Source organism: Phalaenopsis equestris, unplaced genomic scaffold (assembly GCF_001263595.1).
Source record: "Phalaenopsis equestris unplaced genomic scaffold, ASM126359v1 Scaffold232797, whole genome shotgun sequence".
In the NCBI taxonomy this organism is placed as follows: Eukaryota; Viridiplantae; Streptophyta; class Magnoliopsida; order Asparagales; family Orchidaceae; genus Phalaenopsis; species Phalaenopsis equestris.
Window position 1 is genome coordinate 228,177 of NW_018250758.1, and position 16,731 is coordinate 244,907.

General features: G+C 37.6%; 1 protein-coding gene across 1 annotated transcript in view; it reads left to right on the top strand.

Annotated features, from left to right (window-relative positions):
* Nucleotides 1-16,694, top strand: part of LOC110038414 (twinkle homolog protein, chloroplastic/mitochondrial-like) — a 105,375-nt gene extending 88,681 nt beyond the window's left edge. The window contains 2 exon segments of the mRNA XM_020743255.1: nucleotides 8,467-8,534; nucleotides 16,527-16,694. Coding sequence (XP_020598914.1) covers nucleotides 8,467-8,534; nucleotides 16,527-16,554 — 96 coding nt within the window. The 3' untranslated portion in view covers nucleotides 16,555-16,694.
* The last annotated feature ends 37 nt before the right edge of the window (nucleotides 16,695-16,731 follow it).

The window sequence follows — 16,731 nt, forward strand, 5'->3', positions numbered from 1 at the left end:
TTGAAATGATATAAAAATAAAAGATAAATATAAATTACAACAATAACAACAACAAAACCTTTATCCTATTAAGTGCGGTCGGCTACATGAATCCTTTTTCTCCATTGTTTCCTATTTAGGGTCATATTTTCATTTAATTCTAATAAATTAAAATCATTTTTTAACAATATGCCCAAGTCTTCCTAGGTCTACCTCTGCCTTTCCTAATATATGTCGAATCTAAAACATCTACTCTTCTAATCAGATCATCTGATGGTCGAAATTTAAAGTGACCAAACCATCTAAGACGACTCTCTCTAATTTTGTCGTCATTGGAGCTACACCAACCCTATCACGGATACATTCATTTCGCATTTTGTCTCTAAGTGTAAAGCCACTCATCCACCAAATCATTCTCATCTTGGCAAGACTTAGCTTAGTTTTATGCTTGTCTTTTAAAGGCCAACATTCAGCGCCATAGAGCATTGCAGGTTTCGCCACCATCTTATAAAATTTTTCTTTCAGTCTAAGAGGTACTTTTCTATGACACAATAGGCCTGAAGTATTCCTCAACTTCAACCAACCAACTTGTATTCTAATAACATCATCATCAATATCACCATCATTTTAAACAATCGACTGACATATCTAAAGCGTTCACACCTTTTAATAATTTGATCATCCATAGTTACATTTCTGTCACTAGAGCTACTACTACTAAAATTACATTCCATGCATTCTATTTTAGTTCTACTCAAACGAAAGCCTTTAGACTCCAAGGTAGACCTCCATAATCCAAGTTTTTCCTGAGCTTTTGCTCTCGTTTCATCAGCTAAAAACATACACTAATGCACTACATACATCAAGGTACATCCTCCTGTAAGTGTCCAGTAAGACCGTCCATAACTAAAGCTAACTAAAGCAAAAACCATAACTAAAGCAAAAAGATATGGGCTTAAAGCCGATCCCTGATATAAACCAACAAAAAACATATATCGAGCTCAGGAACTTATTGGACGATACATTGAAACTATTGACAATGACACTCATCTTACCAATTTGTTAGCTGACTCCTTTCCTTGAACTAGAAGCAGAGACAATACAAAATTGGGTCGCTCTCTAGCTATGTGATACTATGTGTTTTAACTTTTTTTCTTTAGGTCTCTCGTGTATTTTCTATATTTTTTTGGAACAATTTGCATGTGATGGTTATCGTGCCGGCAGGGTGTCATGCTTGGGCCCTCTCACACAATCTATCTATATCTTTCTTTCTTTTTAATATATTAGCCATTGAGCTTTTTAAAAATTATATATATAACCTAAAAGAAAGCCCAACTCATACAATACAACACACACAAAACTCAGATAAAACAAAAATACATAAATTTAAAAACCCAAAAAGTCACAAAAGGGCGCAAAACGTGCTAGGGACGTCCCACTTTAGTCTTGCCTCTAGTTCTCGGAAGTGAGCCGACTAACAAATTAGTAATGTGAGTACCATTGCCTGTAGTAACTAATGTATCATTTATCAGATTCTTGAGCTCAAGTAGATCGTCATTCTTTTTCTTCCTCCTGGATGTGTAGACCTGCCATTCCTCATCCGATGATTGACTTGTCTGATCAGTAGATTCCAAAGGTGGTCGGACAGGTGTAGGTCGTTGAACGTCTTGATCCTCATGGGCTTGAGTAATATTAACATCTTTCTAGACCTGATGGGGCGGTAGTGAAGCAGTAGAAGTATTCCCACATGTATTATCAGTGATAGGTTCTAGGGCAGGCAGGGTCTGAAGAAACTCCCACTCTCCCACGATAGGAGGTTCCAAAGATGAGTGAGCTTCAACCGGGGACTGAATAGTTGTCATATTGCCTGCATGGATAGTGACGTCATCCGAGATATCCTTCTGATGATCAATAGTGTCAAAAACTAGGAGCTGATGAGGATGAGCTGATGGAGCTGATGAGGATGAGATAGAATCACAGCCTCTAGCGGAGTAGTTTGCTTTTTTGGTCTGAGTTGGGAGTGTAGATAGTGACATTGAGAGCTGAAGTGTCCGAACATACGACAATTCAAATAATAGGACAGAAAATGTTCAATCTCTACCTTCTGCCAATATCCATGGTGTTATGTGTCCAACCAGATTTCCTCAGAAGAAGGTGAAGTGATGTCTCTTTCAACAAGTACTCTGACTTCAGAAGGACGAGACAGATTAAAAGTAGGAATGCCCGTATTGAGTGGCTTCCCATAAGCTGAGGTAATGAAGTACAATACTTTTGAGAAAAATAATGAAATTTCAGACTAGGGAGACGAATTTAAACCGAAATGATTGGTGGTTCCCTCTGTGGGTCAAAATTCACAGACCATTTCAGAATCTTCATTACTCTGTTATCAATCCATATTATCCTTCAAGCAAATAAGCGCATGTAATCGTCTTTATTATTAATTTGAATAAGAATGTCTCCCATATAATAGTTCAATTTTCCATTCTCCAACAAGGTGCATAAGTTCAAATTCTTTGCGAATGAGCTCCATTTTGAGATGACCATATAGAAATTTCTCAACCAAATTCAGACGACAAGAGGAAGCAAGTTGAATACCTTCCAAGTTGAGAAGCAAGTTGAATACCTTCAACTTCTGTAAAAAAAGATAACAGACTTCTCATTTTTCCTACCAGGTTTCTTGATGTCCTCCGCCCACTCAAACGACGGAGGGAAAGATGACGATTTTGGTGTGCATGAGGCACGAACACCGGTGAGGGCAGCTGCATACGTTTTATCCGAAGTCATCCTCAAAGAAAGGTGCGACGTTCAGAGTTTAGAGAAGAAAGCAGACGAGGGAAACACTGATGTGAAATATACGCTGTGAGATGGCGCAGAGGACACAGAGAGATCGCGAGCGGTACCCGTAGCCACAGAACACGCGATCGGACAGGCCGCAAAGCCTGGAAAATCCCGAGCCAGGAAAGCTCGCGAGACCGAAAAACGGAGACGAGCCTCGTCTCAGAGCAAGGAAGTAGCGGGGGAGACGAACAAATCGAGCACGAAGACGCGAGAGGAAAGAGCAGCCGTAACTGTTGCCAGGGTTCGCCATCGGGCGAAACCCTAGCAAAACCGAGCGAGGAAGACGACGCCATGTATGGCCTCCATATATATATTTATATATTTATTTAAAAAAGCCCAATGACTAATATATTAAAGAGAAGAGGATACAGATAGGTTGTATGAGTGGGCCCAAAAGTAGGCACCCAACCCACACGGTACAACACAAAAAAAAAACCCAAAAAAAGAGAAGGTAAATATAAGATAAAAAAAGCCCAAGCTAGTAAGTTGTGGAAAAAGTTAGTGATGACCCAATTTAGTCCTGCATCTGTCTCTAGTTCTCGGAAGGGAGTCAGCTAACAAATTGGTGAGATGCTACCCGAAGTAACCAAAGTATCATCCATTAGATTCCTAAGCTCAAGTAGATTTTCATTATTCTTCCTCCTGGAAGTGTAAATCTGTCATTCATCATTCGAAGATTGACCTTGCTCATTTGGAAGAGGTGGTATAGCTGTAGTAGAAGGATTGCCAACCATTGTACCCACAATAGATTCTAGTGTGTGTGAAGTAAGAGTGGTCGCCTCTACACCGGAAACTTCCTGAAAATGGGGAGCTGTAAGGTTCTCCTAATTATCAGTCCGAACACTATTCTTTGTAGGTAAGGATCCTTCAGTATTTTTTTTCATTTTGGTCGGCTCTACATCCGAAGATTGAAGGTGTAGATTGCTCAGCAGAGTCATCCATCATCACATCCATCGAAAAAACATAAACAGTATTGTCAGGAGGGTCTACTGGGGCAATTAAATCAGACACCAAATCCTATCTTGTGGTAGTTTTCTCTATAGGTAGACAAATATGTTCAGAGCAGTGGGGTTAGACCCATCCTTATTCACTTGAATTTTAGATTTCAAATTAGGATGAAACTTGTAGCATTTATCAAGGCTATGCCCAAACATCTTACAATGATTACAATAAGGAGATATGTATTCCATGAAGATTTGTTGCCAATAATCATTATGAGTTGTGCCCAACCATACTTCAGTAATATCAGGTAAAGTAATATCTCTTTCCACAAGTATTCTGGCTACAGAAAGTTTGGATAGATTGAAATTTCTAAGTTAGAGAAAAAGAGTGTTGTTTTCCCACCTTTCCTACTTGCCTTATTAACAAAAGAGCAATCACCTGTACCATCACGACAACCCTTATAACTTGAGGGGAAGACAACCGTCGACTCCACTTGAAGATTACCCACCACTTGGGCAAAGGAGGCTTTGCTAGGTTTAACCGAAGAAGTAGGGAGTGCCATCAGAGCAGGGAAAATCACCTGCTAGAAGATCCTGATATAATCGCGGCGAGGGGAGAAAGAATGCGAAGCTGTCGGCGTCTCCTCCTGCAAAGTCCCGAAATCTCGAAAGTAGGGAGAGGCGAACGTGCAGAGATATGCAGCTGTCGGCGTCGAAACAGACGAGACGCAGTAAACGACGCAGACACGAGCTGCTGTTCGCGTCAAAACAGACGAAACGCAGTGACGACGCGAGCGGACGAAGCAGAGGAAATGAGAAGCGGAAGTGAAGAGACGACGAAACAAAGGAAATGAGAAGTGGAAGTGAAGAGACGACGAAACAGAGGCGAGGTGCGAACCCTCTCCTTCGAGTGACTGAATCATAGGCGATGAAAATCGCCATTCAAAACCTTAGCAAAGCTCTCGGCCGCCATCGTTCATATATATAATTAAAGATGAAAAGATACATATAGGTTGAATGAGAGGGTCTAAAAGAAGACCCAACTCACATAATACAACACACACAACTCCAAATAAAACTCCAAATAAAACAAAGATAACAAAGATACAAAAGGATAAAAAACCAAAAAGCCATCAACGGTCGCAAAAGGCCTAGGGACGTCTCACTTTAGTCCCCCCTCTGCCTTTAGTTCTCGGAAATGATCCGACTAACAGATTGGTAAGGTCCGTACCATTACCCGAAGTAACCAAAGTATCGTCCATCAGATTCCTAAGCTCAAGTAGTTCTCCATTCTTCTTCTCCCTCCTGGATGTGTAGATCTGTCACTCATCTGATCAATGGATTGTTCCAAAGGTTGTCGGGCATGTGTAGGCTGTTGCACATCATGATCCCCATGAGCTTGAGTAACATTAACATGTTGCTCAACTTGATGAGGCGGTAGTGAAGCAGTAGAAGTATTGCCGCTTGTAATATCAGTGATAGGTTCTAGAGCAAGTGGGGTCTGAAGAATCTCTCTCGCCCCCATAATAGGGGGTTCCAAAGACGGTGGAACAACGATTTTGTGTGAAGACTGAATGATTGACATATTGCCTGCGAGGATAGTGACATCTTCAGGAGTATCCTTTTGATGATCAATAATATTAATAACTTGGGGTTTGAACATGAGGAGCTGGATTCCCTGCCTCTGGCAGAGCGTTTTGCTTTTTTTGTTTGAGTTGGGGTGTAGATGGTGGCATTGAGAATTGGAGTGACCGCACATACGACAGTTCGAACAATAAGAAGAAAAATACTCAACCACTACCTTTTGCCAATATCCATGGTGTTGTGTGTTCAACCAAATCTCCTCAGAAGCGGATAAAGTGATGTCTCTTTCAACAAGTACTCTGGCTTCAGATGGGCGAGAAATATTAAAAGTACGAATGTCTGTTTTAAGTGGCTTACCATAAGCTGAGACAATAAAGTACAACACTTTTTGAGTGAAATAATGAAATTTCAAATCAGGGAGGCGAATCCAAACCATAATGATTAGTGATTCCGTCTGTGGGTCAAAATCCACAGATTTTTTTAGAATCTTCATTGTTCTGTTATCAATCCAGATAATCCTTCTAGCAAAAATTTTAGATGGAAGACACACTCTTATTCAATGTGTGTGTTAATTTCATATATTCGGAGAATTCTTTTCATATGGTTTATGTCGGTACAGCCGTCAACATCTCCAGTTTTCCCATCTATGGTTGTATCTAAAAGTTAGTGGTGCTCCAGTTGTATCTCGTTCTGTGGTGGTGATTATCACATGTTTTTTGGTCATTCACAACCTACCATCCGCTACCGTCGTCTTCCACCCCTTCCACACACGCCAGGCAACATACGTGCTGTTCCTGTTGCCACCTACCCATCTAACTCGTGCCAGCCCTCATATCTCGAACTTACAGCTTCCAGGTGTCATTATCCCTGCTGCATGCTACCCTTTCCCTGTGGCCTAACACTTCACTCGCCTACCTTATTGTCACTTCCACCATACAAACATCCCGCAACCCCACCTACTGTCCCCTCTGACTTCCAACCACAATATTCCTTACCTTCCAACTGCTAATTACAGCCATCTAATGCCCTCCATCTTGCATGACAGACCACAACCCTTTGGGATACGAACCTAGTTGCGTTTGTGTAATGTCTGTTGCTATTCTAGTTCTATTTGTGTGATTGTATTTCCTTATTTTGAATTCAACAATAATATTTTAATTTTTCTATCATTGCTTTGGTTAACTCCAGTATCAAAGAATTTACACAGTTTAAACAGGTTTTTATTTCATGTTATTCCAAGAAAGCACCACAAGGATGCATATTTTTGTGCACGACGAGCTTTATAGGATAGTATTTTCTTGAAAAATTTTCATTATTCACATGCTTTGTTTTATACTCTTAGAGATGATAGGCTACAATCTAGCTAGCGCAGCTTTTTCCGCAGTTAAAGGCCAAAGTTGCACAATTTTGAGTTTGAGTCCTCTATCAGTTGCACTTGATCAAGTGAAGCAACGCTTGGTTGCTCTCCGCTCAGCCATGTGCCTTTATTACTTGCTCCATTTACGACTTCTTAGATTCGTTCTCTCGCCTTTGCTTCTTCTATCACTCTTGGTTACAATCTTCAACCTGGATAGAGATCATTGCCCTTTCCATTTTGCTGCTTATTGCACAAGCCTACTCGCTTCTTCTTTCTCCTTTGAGCGCTCAACTGTTCACTTTATCTCCCTTCTCCTTCGATTCGTCTGTCTTCTTTGCTTTAAGTGAACCAGTGAACTATGTTTAGTGATGATGAATAGTTTATGGAAATCGATTTGAGAGATTTAAAAAAAAGCTTAGAAAGAAAGTGCACAGAACAAGAAAACACAATAAACACAAGATTTAACTTGTAAAAAAATGAGAGCGGAAAAATAATCATGGAACCACACCATAAAAGGAAATATTATAGGAAAAAAAATGAGGAAAATCGTACAAACTATACCACACTCAAGCCTCTTCATATTTTGGAACACTTCAATATGCTTTTTCTCTCCTTTGCACAAGAGAAAACTTGAAATTCAACCCCTTCCCATCGACAAAGACTTCAGTACACGTAAGAACATTCTGAAATTAGTTAGGGGCGTTGGGGCACCGTGCTATGTTTTTGGGGAGCTGAATCAGGGGTGCTGCAGTGCCTCAAACTTGAGTTTTGAGTGTGGTCTAGACATTGCAGCGATGTTGGTCTTAACGCTAGGGCGTTAGAGTCGGGCACAACGTTGCTACACTTTGGGCGCTGGAGTGTCGTGCTTCTTGGTTCTGAACCTGGATAGGGCGTTACGGTGCTATTTTCTTGGCCTCGGAGCACTAGGTACATAAAAAGATTTTCGGGCACAGTGTTGTCAAACCCAATACAGGGACATGCCCGCACCCTCTGACAAACTCATTGTCAAGCTTGATTGATGAAATTGAGCTTTTTGAGTGTCCAATTTATTAACATAATCACACTTCACATAGTAACACAAACCTCAGTTTGATTTCTTTTTTTTTCCCTGGTCAAGTACATAATTAGCCTAAAAGAAAATATTGATAAAGTATTTGATGACACCACTTAGCATTTGTTTTCATGAACTTATTTTTAACGAATATGATATACATTAATGCTTATGGGGTCAGAACCTTCAGAGGGGGAGGACTCCTTGTGGTATCTAATCCTGCTATAGATTATCATCTTCGACCATTGTCACACAAATAAGTATTTATTGATTCACTGCACTCATTGAATTTGTGTGCTGTGTGTTTTGGCCATGGTCTATATAGTTTTGGATGAGTCTTTTCCATATGTTTGGTTTTATGGTGCAATTGGTTTCACAAGTAGTCCTACATCACTTTATTTTTTAAATATTGATTTAAATGTGTTGATACCACAACTATTTGTCATCATCTTAGTCTTGAAAATTTCCATAAATAGTTGGTCAGGTGGTAAACTAAAGGTGAAAGATAAACAATGTATCTTTTTTATTCTCCAATATGTCTCTATATTTATTTTATACATACCCAGAACTATATAGTTGTTCATTTCTTCCAGGCTGATTCAGCTTCACCTTTTAGGATCATTCTATAGAAAAACTTTATGATCTTACGTATTTGCTTTTAACTTTTTCCTTGTAATGTAATGATTTTGATTGTTGCTGTTTTTCCTATTGTGAAGATTTACGTAAGAAAGGTTCGGAACAAAGTTATTGGACGCATTGGAGATGCACAATTATCATATGACAGGTATGCAAATTACTTTTTTTTTCTCCTTAGAGAAGTTTCATTCTTGATTCATGTTGTGATGCTTTGAGATGCTGTCTATCTAATAAGGTTTGGTCCAAGCATAGCGTTTAGAATTTTCAAACTGTAATACATTTTCCATCCTTATCCAAATTTTGGTCTAGTGAAGCTTCTATTCAAATCAGTGCACTCATGCTTCAAAAGCGTTTGGGAGTGAGAGCGTTCTTCCTAGTCATTTTCTTTCTCTTCTGTAGGTTAAAAACCTGTGGACAGGAAAATAACTTGATCGGTGAATCATGAATCAGCTTTAAATTAGCTTTATATCAAGGTTGATTATGAGTACTGGAATCTTGCTTTTTGCTTTATGTGCAAAAAGCTAGCTTGTATTTTGATACAATTCTCAATATTTCGATAATGCTATGCTCCATACTTCTCAATATGATTCGTACAGTATGTAAATTTGTGTTCAATATCACATATAAAGCTATTTTTTAGAAAATCATTGATTTTGGCATATTGGTTGTATTATAGCAATAATACAGTGTGATTTAAAGAAATTGTTAAAAAATGAAATTAGGGATGGAACTAGAATTTAATGAATCCTCTACAATATGAAATTATACGCTTGTGTTCATATTAACGTTTAAAAAAATTCTATAAATATCAGGACTGAGAAATATAATCTAATAGAATTAGAATATTAAGCGTCCAATAACATAATTTGAATCCGAAAGAATTTCAACGGTATTATTCCACTTACAGACCAAGTTTTTCTTGGGAATTTTCTTAATGTGATGCCATTTGAATGGAGGAAATTTTCAAATAATTCTAAAAATTCTAGATGCTCTCATTTAACTGTGACTGCTAAATTAATGATTGATTAGTTGATTAGAAAGATATACAAGTTTGTAAACAAGAATATATATATATATATATATATAATACATACATGACATATATATATATAGGAATGGCGTCGGTGGCGAGCTCGAGCTGCTCCGCTAGGGTTTCGCCCAATGGCGATTCCCTGGCTTGATCTTTCGACTTTACCATCGTGCTCGAAGACGAAGCTCTTGCACTCGACGACGAATTTTGGGTTCGACAATCTCTCTTGCGATCGTCGACTCCTACGCCGTCGTAACGTCTCACTGCTTTTGTGGACGTCGAGCTGCTAGCCGCGTCGAGCTGCGACTGACTGTCTCGTCTTCGTCGTCTCGTCGCTTCTGCATGGGTGGTCATCGAGCTGGGAGCCGCGTCTGGTCGTCTTGTCGTGGTTCCTCTGGCTCTCGTTTGCTGCAACTGTTCCGCGACTTGCCTCGTCGAGCTGCGACTGTTCTGCTGCTTCAACAACTACAGTTTTTCGCCTCGACCTTTCGGCTTGCTATTTTTGCCGCTGCTCCACTTTGGCAGGGCTTCTCTTGCTGGATGAAGCTTCCTCCGTCTATGTTTGAACCTGACAAAGCCTCCTTTGCCCACGTTGTGGGTAATTCTCAGAGGGAGACAACGGTTGTTTTCCCCTCAGGTTATAAGGAGCAACGAGAAGGTGATTGCCCTTTAATCAAGATTGTAAGCAGGAAAAGTGAGAAATTAATACATTTTTTCTTTGAGCTAGAAATTTTATTCTTAGTGATAAATTCAAGTTTGTTCTTATTGGAAAATTTCAGTGGGGACACCCACCTATGGAGGTTATAAGGAAAAGTTTTGATGATCTCAAATTAGCAGGAAAGTGAAAAGTAGGTCTCATAGATGGGAGACATGTATTAATTCAACTAACCGTGCCTGAAGTCTACACTGAGATTTTTTCGAAAAAATATCTCAATATTGATGGTAAACCAATGAAGCTACTCAAGTGGTATTCTGATTTTGACCTCAACCACGAATCTCCTACTGTATCGGTATGGTTTAGTCTACCTAATCTCAAGCTGGACTTTTTTCATCATCAGGTTATTTATTCTATTGGTGCCATACTTGGGGACCCTTTGAAGCTAGATCTATCTAGTTTTAACCTAACCAGACCTTCTGTGGCCAGAATACTTGTTGAAAGAGACATTACTTTACCTGATGTTACTGAAGTATGGTTGGGCACAACTCACAATGGATATTGACAACAAATTGTTATGGAGCAGAAACCTCCTTATTGTTCTCGTTGTATGATGTTTGGGCACAATCTTGATGCTATAAGCTTCACCCTAATTTGAAATCTAAATATCAAGTAAATAAAAATGGATTTGACCCCACTGCTTTGGAAATATTTGTTCCATCTGAGAGAAAACTACCATAGAATAGGTTATGGTGTCTGATTTAATCGCTCCTGTGGATCCTCTCCCTGAAAATACTATTTCCGCGATCGATGAGAAGCTGGATGGCCCTGTTGAGCAACCTACACTTTCAAACCCTCCTCAGTTGCAGGAAGCATTAGGTGAAGACGAGAGGTGAAGGTGAAGACGAGACATTTCATGCTTCACACACACTTGAACCTACAGTCATTGCAACAGTTGACAATCCTTCTTCTGGTGTTCATAAGTTTTTATCTGCTCGGCGTTCTGTTTACCAACACGATGATAATATGAGCTGGTCTTCTAAGGAGGAATGACAGGTCTATTCAAGGAGGAAGAAGAAGATTGGAGGCAAACTTCAGCTTGGGAACCTAATGGATGATAATTTGGTTACTTCGGGAAATGACTCTGCACTCAACAATTTGTTATTAGGATCTCGCCCTAGAACTATAGGCAGAGGCAAGACTAAATTGACTCGTCCCTAGCTACTTCTTTTCTACGATTTTTGGTATCTTTCCTATTTTAATAGATTTAGCCCTTGGGCTTTTCAATATATATATATATATATATATATGAATCATCCATCAAAAACCTAAGCTCTCAAAAATTATCGAGCATCATTTCAAACAGAACAATTAGAAATACCTAAATAGATTTCCCTAAAAGAGCCGCTTCTTAATCATCGTCCCGGAAAAATCGTTCCAGGGGAGATGGGAGATAGAAAAATCTGAGCTCGTGTGTGGCTTTTTGTTGGTTTTCCTTACCGAGCTTAATCAAATACCAATTCAAGAGAGTATATTTTGCTTGGATATGCTATCAAAAAAAGGCGATATAAGTGTTACTCTTCTTTTACCAGAAAATATTACAATTTTATGGATGCCACAATTTCTTATTATCAATTATACTATCTCAAATCTGATGTTCAATGAGAGTGCAAATGAACATCAATTCTGGGATGTACTTGACACCTACACAGTCTTACCACCTACTTCACATATCCCTCTTATCTTGGTTGAGGATGCAACCCAACTTGAAGTCCAAAACAAAGAACTTTTTGTGAACATAGGGAGAAAGAAAACCTTGAAAAGCTCAAACCAAAACTTGAGTCCTCATTCACCTAAAATTTCGGGCAAGGTGTCTGGTAATCTTGAGTTATCCCCTTCTGTTGATGCTGGTAACAGGGAAAGCTATATTACATATCCAGTTTATAACTATGTAGCTTATGATAAGCTATTCTCATCCTACAAAACTTTTTTTTCTAACCTGATAGTGTGTAGATTCCTAAATCTATTCATGAAGCTATTGAAAATCCAAAATGGAGGCAGTTGAAGAGGAAATTTGAGTACTATAGCATAACGAGACATGAATTCTTACTAAACTTACTTAGAATAAGAAGTCGGTTGGGTGCGAATGGATATGCAACATGAAATAAAAAATTGATCTTGGTATTGAGAGGTTCAATGTTAAATTCGTTGCAAAATGTTTCACTCAAACCTATAGGATTGGTTATCATGAGAATTTCGCACCAGTTGCCAAACTTAACATTATCATAGTTTTTCTTTTAGCAGCAGTAACAAGGAATTTGGACTATGTCAACTTGACATAAAAAATATCTTCATGAATGGGGATCTAGAAGAAGTGTATAAGAAGTTACTATCAAAACTAATAAATTATTCCAATAAACACCTAATATGTAAACTCAGAAAGTCTCTCTATGAGTTTAAGCAATCTCCAATTGCGTAGTTTGAAAGGTTTTTGCTAAAACTATGAGATTTAATGGGTATTCTTAAACTCAATTTGATCATACTCTATTATACTGATAATATATTTAAATAAAATGATTCTTACTGGTGATGATGAAAGAGAGATTCTCAACATTAAAGTGTTTCCCATGGAGGTCCTAGGAACCATTAGATATTTTATAGTTATGGAGATATCAAAGCTAAAGAAAGGCATTGCTATATCATAGAGGAAATACATTCTACATCTACTAAAGGAGATAGGGATAATTGGATGTAAGCCTGCTAATAATCCAATGGATCCCAACCAAAAGTCCAAAAGAGGAGAAGAAAATGTATAGGTGGATAAAGGAAGATATCATAGATTGGTAGAAAAACTCATCCACCTGTACATACAAGACCAAATATTACATACTATGTCAGTATTGTGAACCAACACATGAATAACCTAAACAAATAGCAATTGGAGATGGTGTAAAGAGTTGTTAGGTTCTTAATGAAGACTCCCATATTATGGGTTAATTTTTGATAAAACCAAGATCAGAGGTGTGGAAGTTTACATTGATGCTAGTTGGACCAGGGAACTCACTAACAAGTCCACCCCCAGTTATTGCTTTTATGTATGAGAAAATTTGTTGACATGGAGAAGTAAGAAGTAGTAGAAGCTCTGCAGAATCAGAGTATAGAGCACTCGGCTTGGGAAGTTGTGAAAGGATATGAGAATTAGAATTGTCAACGGAATTGAGAGGTACCCCTAATAGGCCTATACAAATATTTTGTGAGAGTCAAGCGGCTATCAGTATTGTCAAGAATCATGTGCATTATGGTAGGACCAAATATATTGAATTTGATAAATACTTCTTCTCTAAAAATGTTAATTGGGGAATTATACTGCTAAGCTACATCTTGACACACCAAGTTGTTAACGTCTTTCATCGAATCTCTTTCTTTAAGCACCTTCTCAGAGTTCAATACCAAGCTTTGTCTCTATAACATGTACGACTCAGCTTGAGAGAGTGTGGAAATTTGAGAAGATTGTGAAGGAAATCTAGGAAGATTTGGTTGAGACAACTTAAGAAACTCTTGATTAGTTTATTCCCTTCCTATTTTATATTATTTTATGTTTTGTTTCAGAATTTTTCTAATTTGGTGTAAATATATTTGGTAAGTTTTAAAATTATTAAAGGATTATTTTCCCTTTATATATGTAACATATATTTGAAAAAAATGAATCAAGAGAATTATTCCTCTCCAAAGCTATTTTCAGCAAACTAGATCTACTTATGTTTTCACATCTCATCATATAAAAAGTAATCATGTAAATTTGTGCGTTTCATTTTCTAGACTAGAATAAAGCAAAAGCAATGGTGAATTAGGATTGGCTGAGATCATTGTAGCTTGTTTGTTGAGTAGTTGGCCTACTTCCGTGCAGAGGAAGGGTTGAAATTTAGGCGAATCTTTTTTAACTAATAAAGGAGTAGTGATACTTTTATCTGAGAAAAGTGGGAAAAATGATTGTGAATGCCAACAACTTGAACTAGGCTTTTAAACTTGGTTGAAAATTATCTTGATATTATCAGAGTGATTGTTTGGCTGACAAATTTTTGGTGATATCAATCATATAAAATGCTTATTTTTTCTTTTAGTTTATTTTGATGCCACTCTAAATATATGAATTTTTGGTATACATAATTAACAAAGTACTTAGATCTAGATTAATCTCGATCATTTGATCAAGGATAGCAAGATTCGTGTTTCCATGATCCCCCATAACAATGGTTGGAACAGCAATGGTTCGGCCAACCTCGTCATGTTGGATTGCATATTTTCCAATGTGAATTTGGGCATCCAACTTAATTCATCTTAACATCAATCTCATGGTCATCAACATAATGCTATGGATATAATCAAATATTTAAAAACACTAGCCTTTGAGGGAAGTCTTGCATCCATTTGTCCATCACCAGGGGCATAATGGTTCTAGCATTGGATCATAAATATGATGTGGCTCAATTTTCATCATCCTACTACCAAGAGAACCTAAATTTCTTGAAGATTATTTTGGGCCGACATAGATCTTAGAGACCATGTGGCTCATCTATCAACAATACAGCCTGTCTGGTACCGAAGTACCCTTCCTTTTTGCTTCCTATAAATACCCTTTCATAGGGTTAGTTTGGGGACATTTTAATTTTATCTTGCTCTAAAAGAGAGTTTGATGAGTTGCTTTTAATTCTTTCTCTAGCCTTCAAGCTTGCTCATTTTCAGCTCATGATTTCTTGCAGCACTCAACTACCAACAAAATCTTTATATTTTGTATAACACACCACTATATATTAAAGGAGCTAAATCAGCTCCAAATTCATTCAAAAAACCAAAAAGGGATACAAAAGTGAGGGAAAATTTGGGATCCTTAGGTGTATGGTCAACTGGTTGAAGAAGAATATCAGAGAATTTCTTGTACTTGGAAAGCTTCTGAAGGTACACTAAGCAATTGTTAGCAATCCAATTAGCATCCTGCCTAGATTCCTCAAACTTGGTGTTGTTTCTAGCCATCCACACAAACCAAGCAATAATACAAGGTACAGGGAATAAATGATGATCCAGCCAGTCCTGCCAACACTGAAAGAAATTACCCCAAGACAGTTGGAAGGTAGAGATCTTCAAACTGGGCAAGATGCATCTCCAAACCCTCTGAACAAATGCACAACAAATGCAATGACTCCTCATTTCTACAGAACACACAACATGAAGGACCCCTCAACCCAAACCCATGCTATGAAATCCATTATAACCTTGCCTCAAATTAGTCACATGGGGTTTGTTGGGTGGTCCGCCCTCTACCAATCTTTTCAAAAAAAAAAAAAAAAGAATAAGAAAAAAAAAAGTATAAGCATTATTTAGTCAACTTTTATCATCAAAATTTGAACTTAGACGAATAAACTATAAGAACAAGCTTGTGCTATGAATAACTAGATTTTCTGACTATTCGAGTGATTGTTGATAGAAGAAAATTGAGAAAAGTGTTAAATTGGTTCCCGGACTCTTTGCAGCGTGTCTTTTTAGTTTGAGAGCTTATAAAAGTATCAATGTAGTCTTCAAACTCTTTTAATACGAATTGAAATAGTTTTCGTTGAGGATATTTTTTCCCTCATTAAAATAGTTGAGGAAAATTGGCACTTTTATAAAATATGGGACTAAAATGGCCTCATCTAAATAGTCAGTGGCTTATTTTGACACCCACCCTACTTGAAGTAAAAAAAAAAAAAAACTATTCGAGTTTGACAAGAAAAGACATTCTAATTCCAAGATGGTTGATGGTGCAACCTGCAGACAGCACAAGCTGAGAGGGAAAAGCAATGGCAGGTAGATAAAATACAAATTTTAAAATGATTTGGTTCACAGACCTATATCCATGATTGAAGTTCCTCTTATTATGTTATTTGTTAATGTCAGAGATGGATTAGAAGGATTGAGCCTTTTAGAAGTACCACAATAAGGGATATGCCTTGGAGTCTTCTTGTTGAGAGTAGAGCATCAGTGCCAAATGTTATATGTAAATGTAAATATGCAGAGATATGATGCAATTATTTTTTGAAAAGGTAGATTTAAGATTATTGCTCTCATAAATATGATTATAGGGCTTTGATTCAACCCTGGCAGTTGATTTTAATCCGGATCTCATTTCCCTTCATTTTGCAGAGTTATACATGTGTTGATTTTCAAAAGCAAATGTGGCCTGATGGATTATAATCCTTCCTTATGGTTCCTTTGTAGATTCAAATTCCTTTTTCTTTTATTTATTTATTTATTTTGAGTTATGATTCTTTTATAATTTATTGTTAGTGCGAAAATAAATTCCGCACTTTTTGAGATATTTATATTTATGTTTTGTTAAACTATATCCATTTTAATGAATATAGTAATTCTATGATTATATCAAAAGAATGTTTTTCCAATATTAATGGATTTTTTTGCAGGGTTACTGGGCGCTTTTCTGATATTTGATGAAGTGGTTCAATTCAGAATGAGATGGGCGCTGTCAAAAAATGCTCATCAGAATTTTCTCATGATTAGGATTATCCAATCCTCTAATCCATATGTAGATCAAAATTTCAAGAATATGCTTAAATGTTTACATCTGATTTGGCCTGTTGATTTTCACTATATATATATATATATATA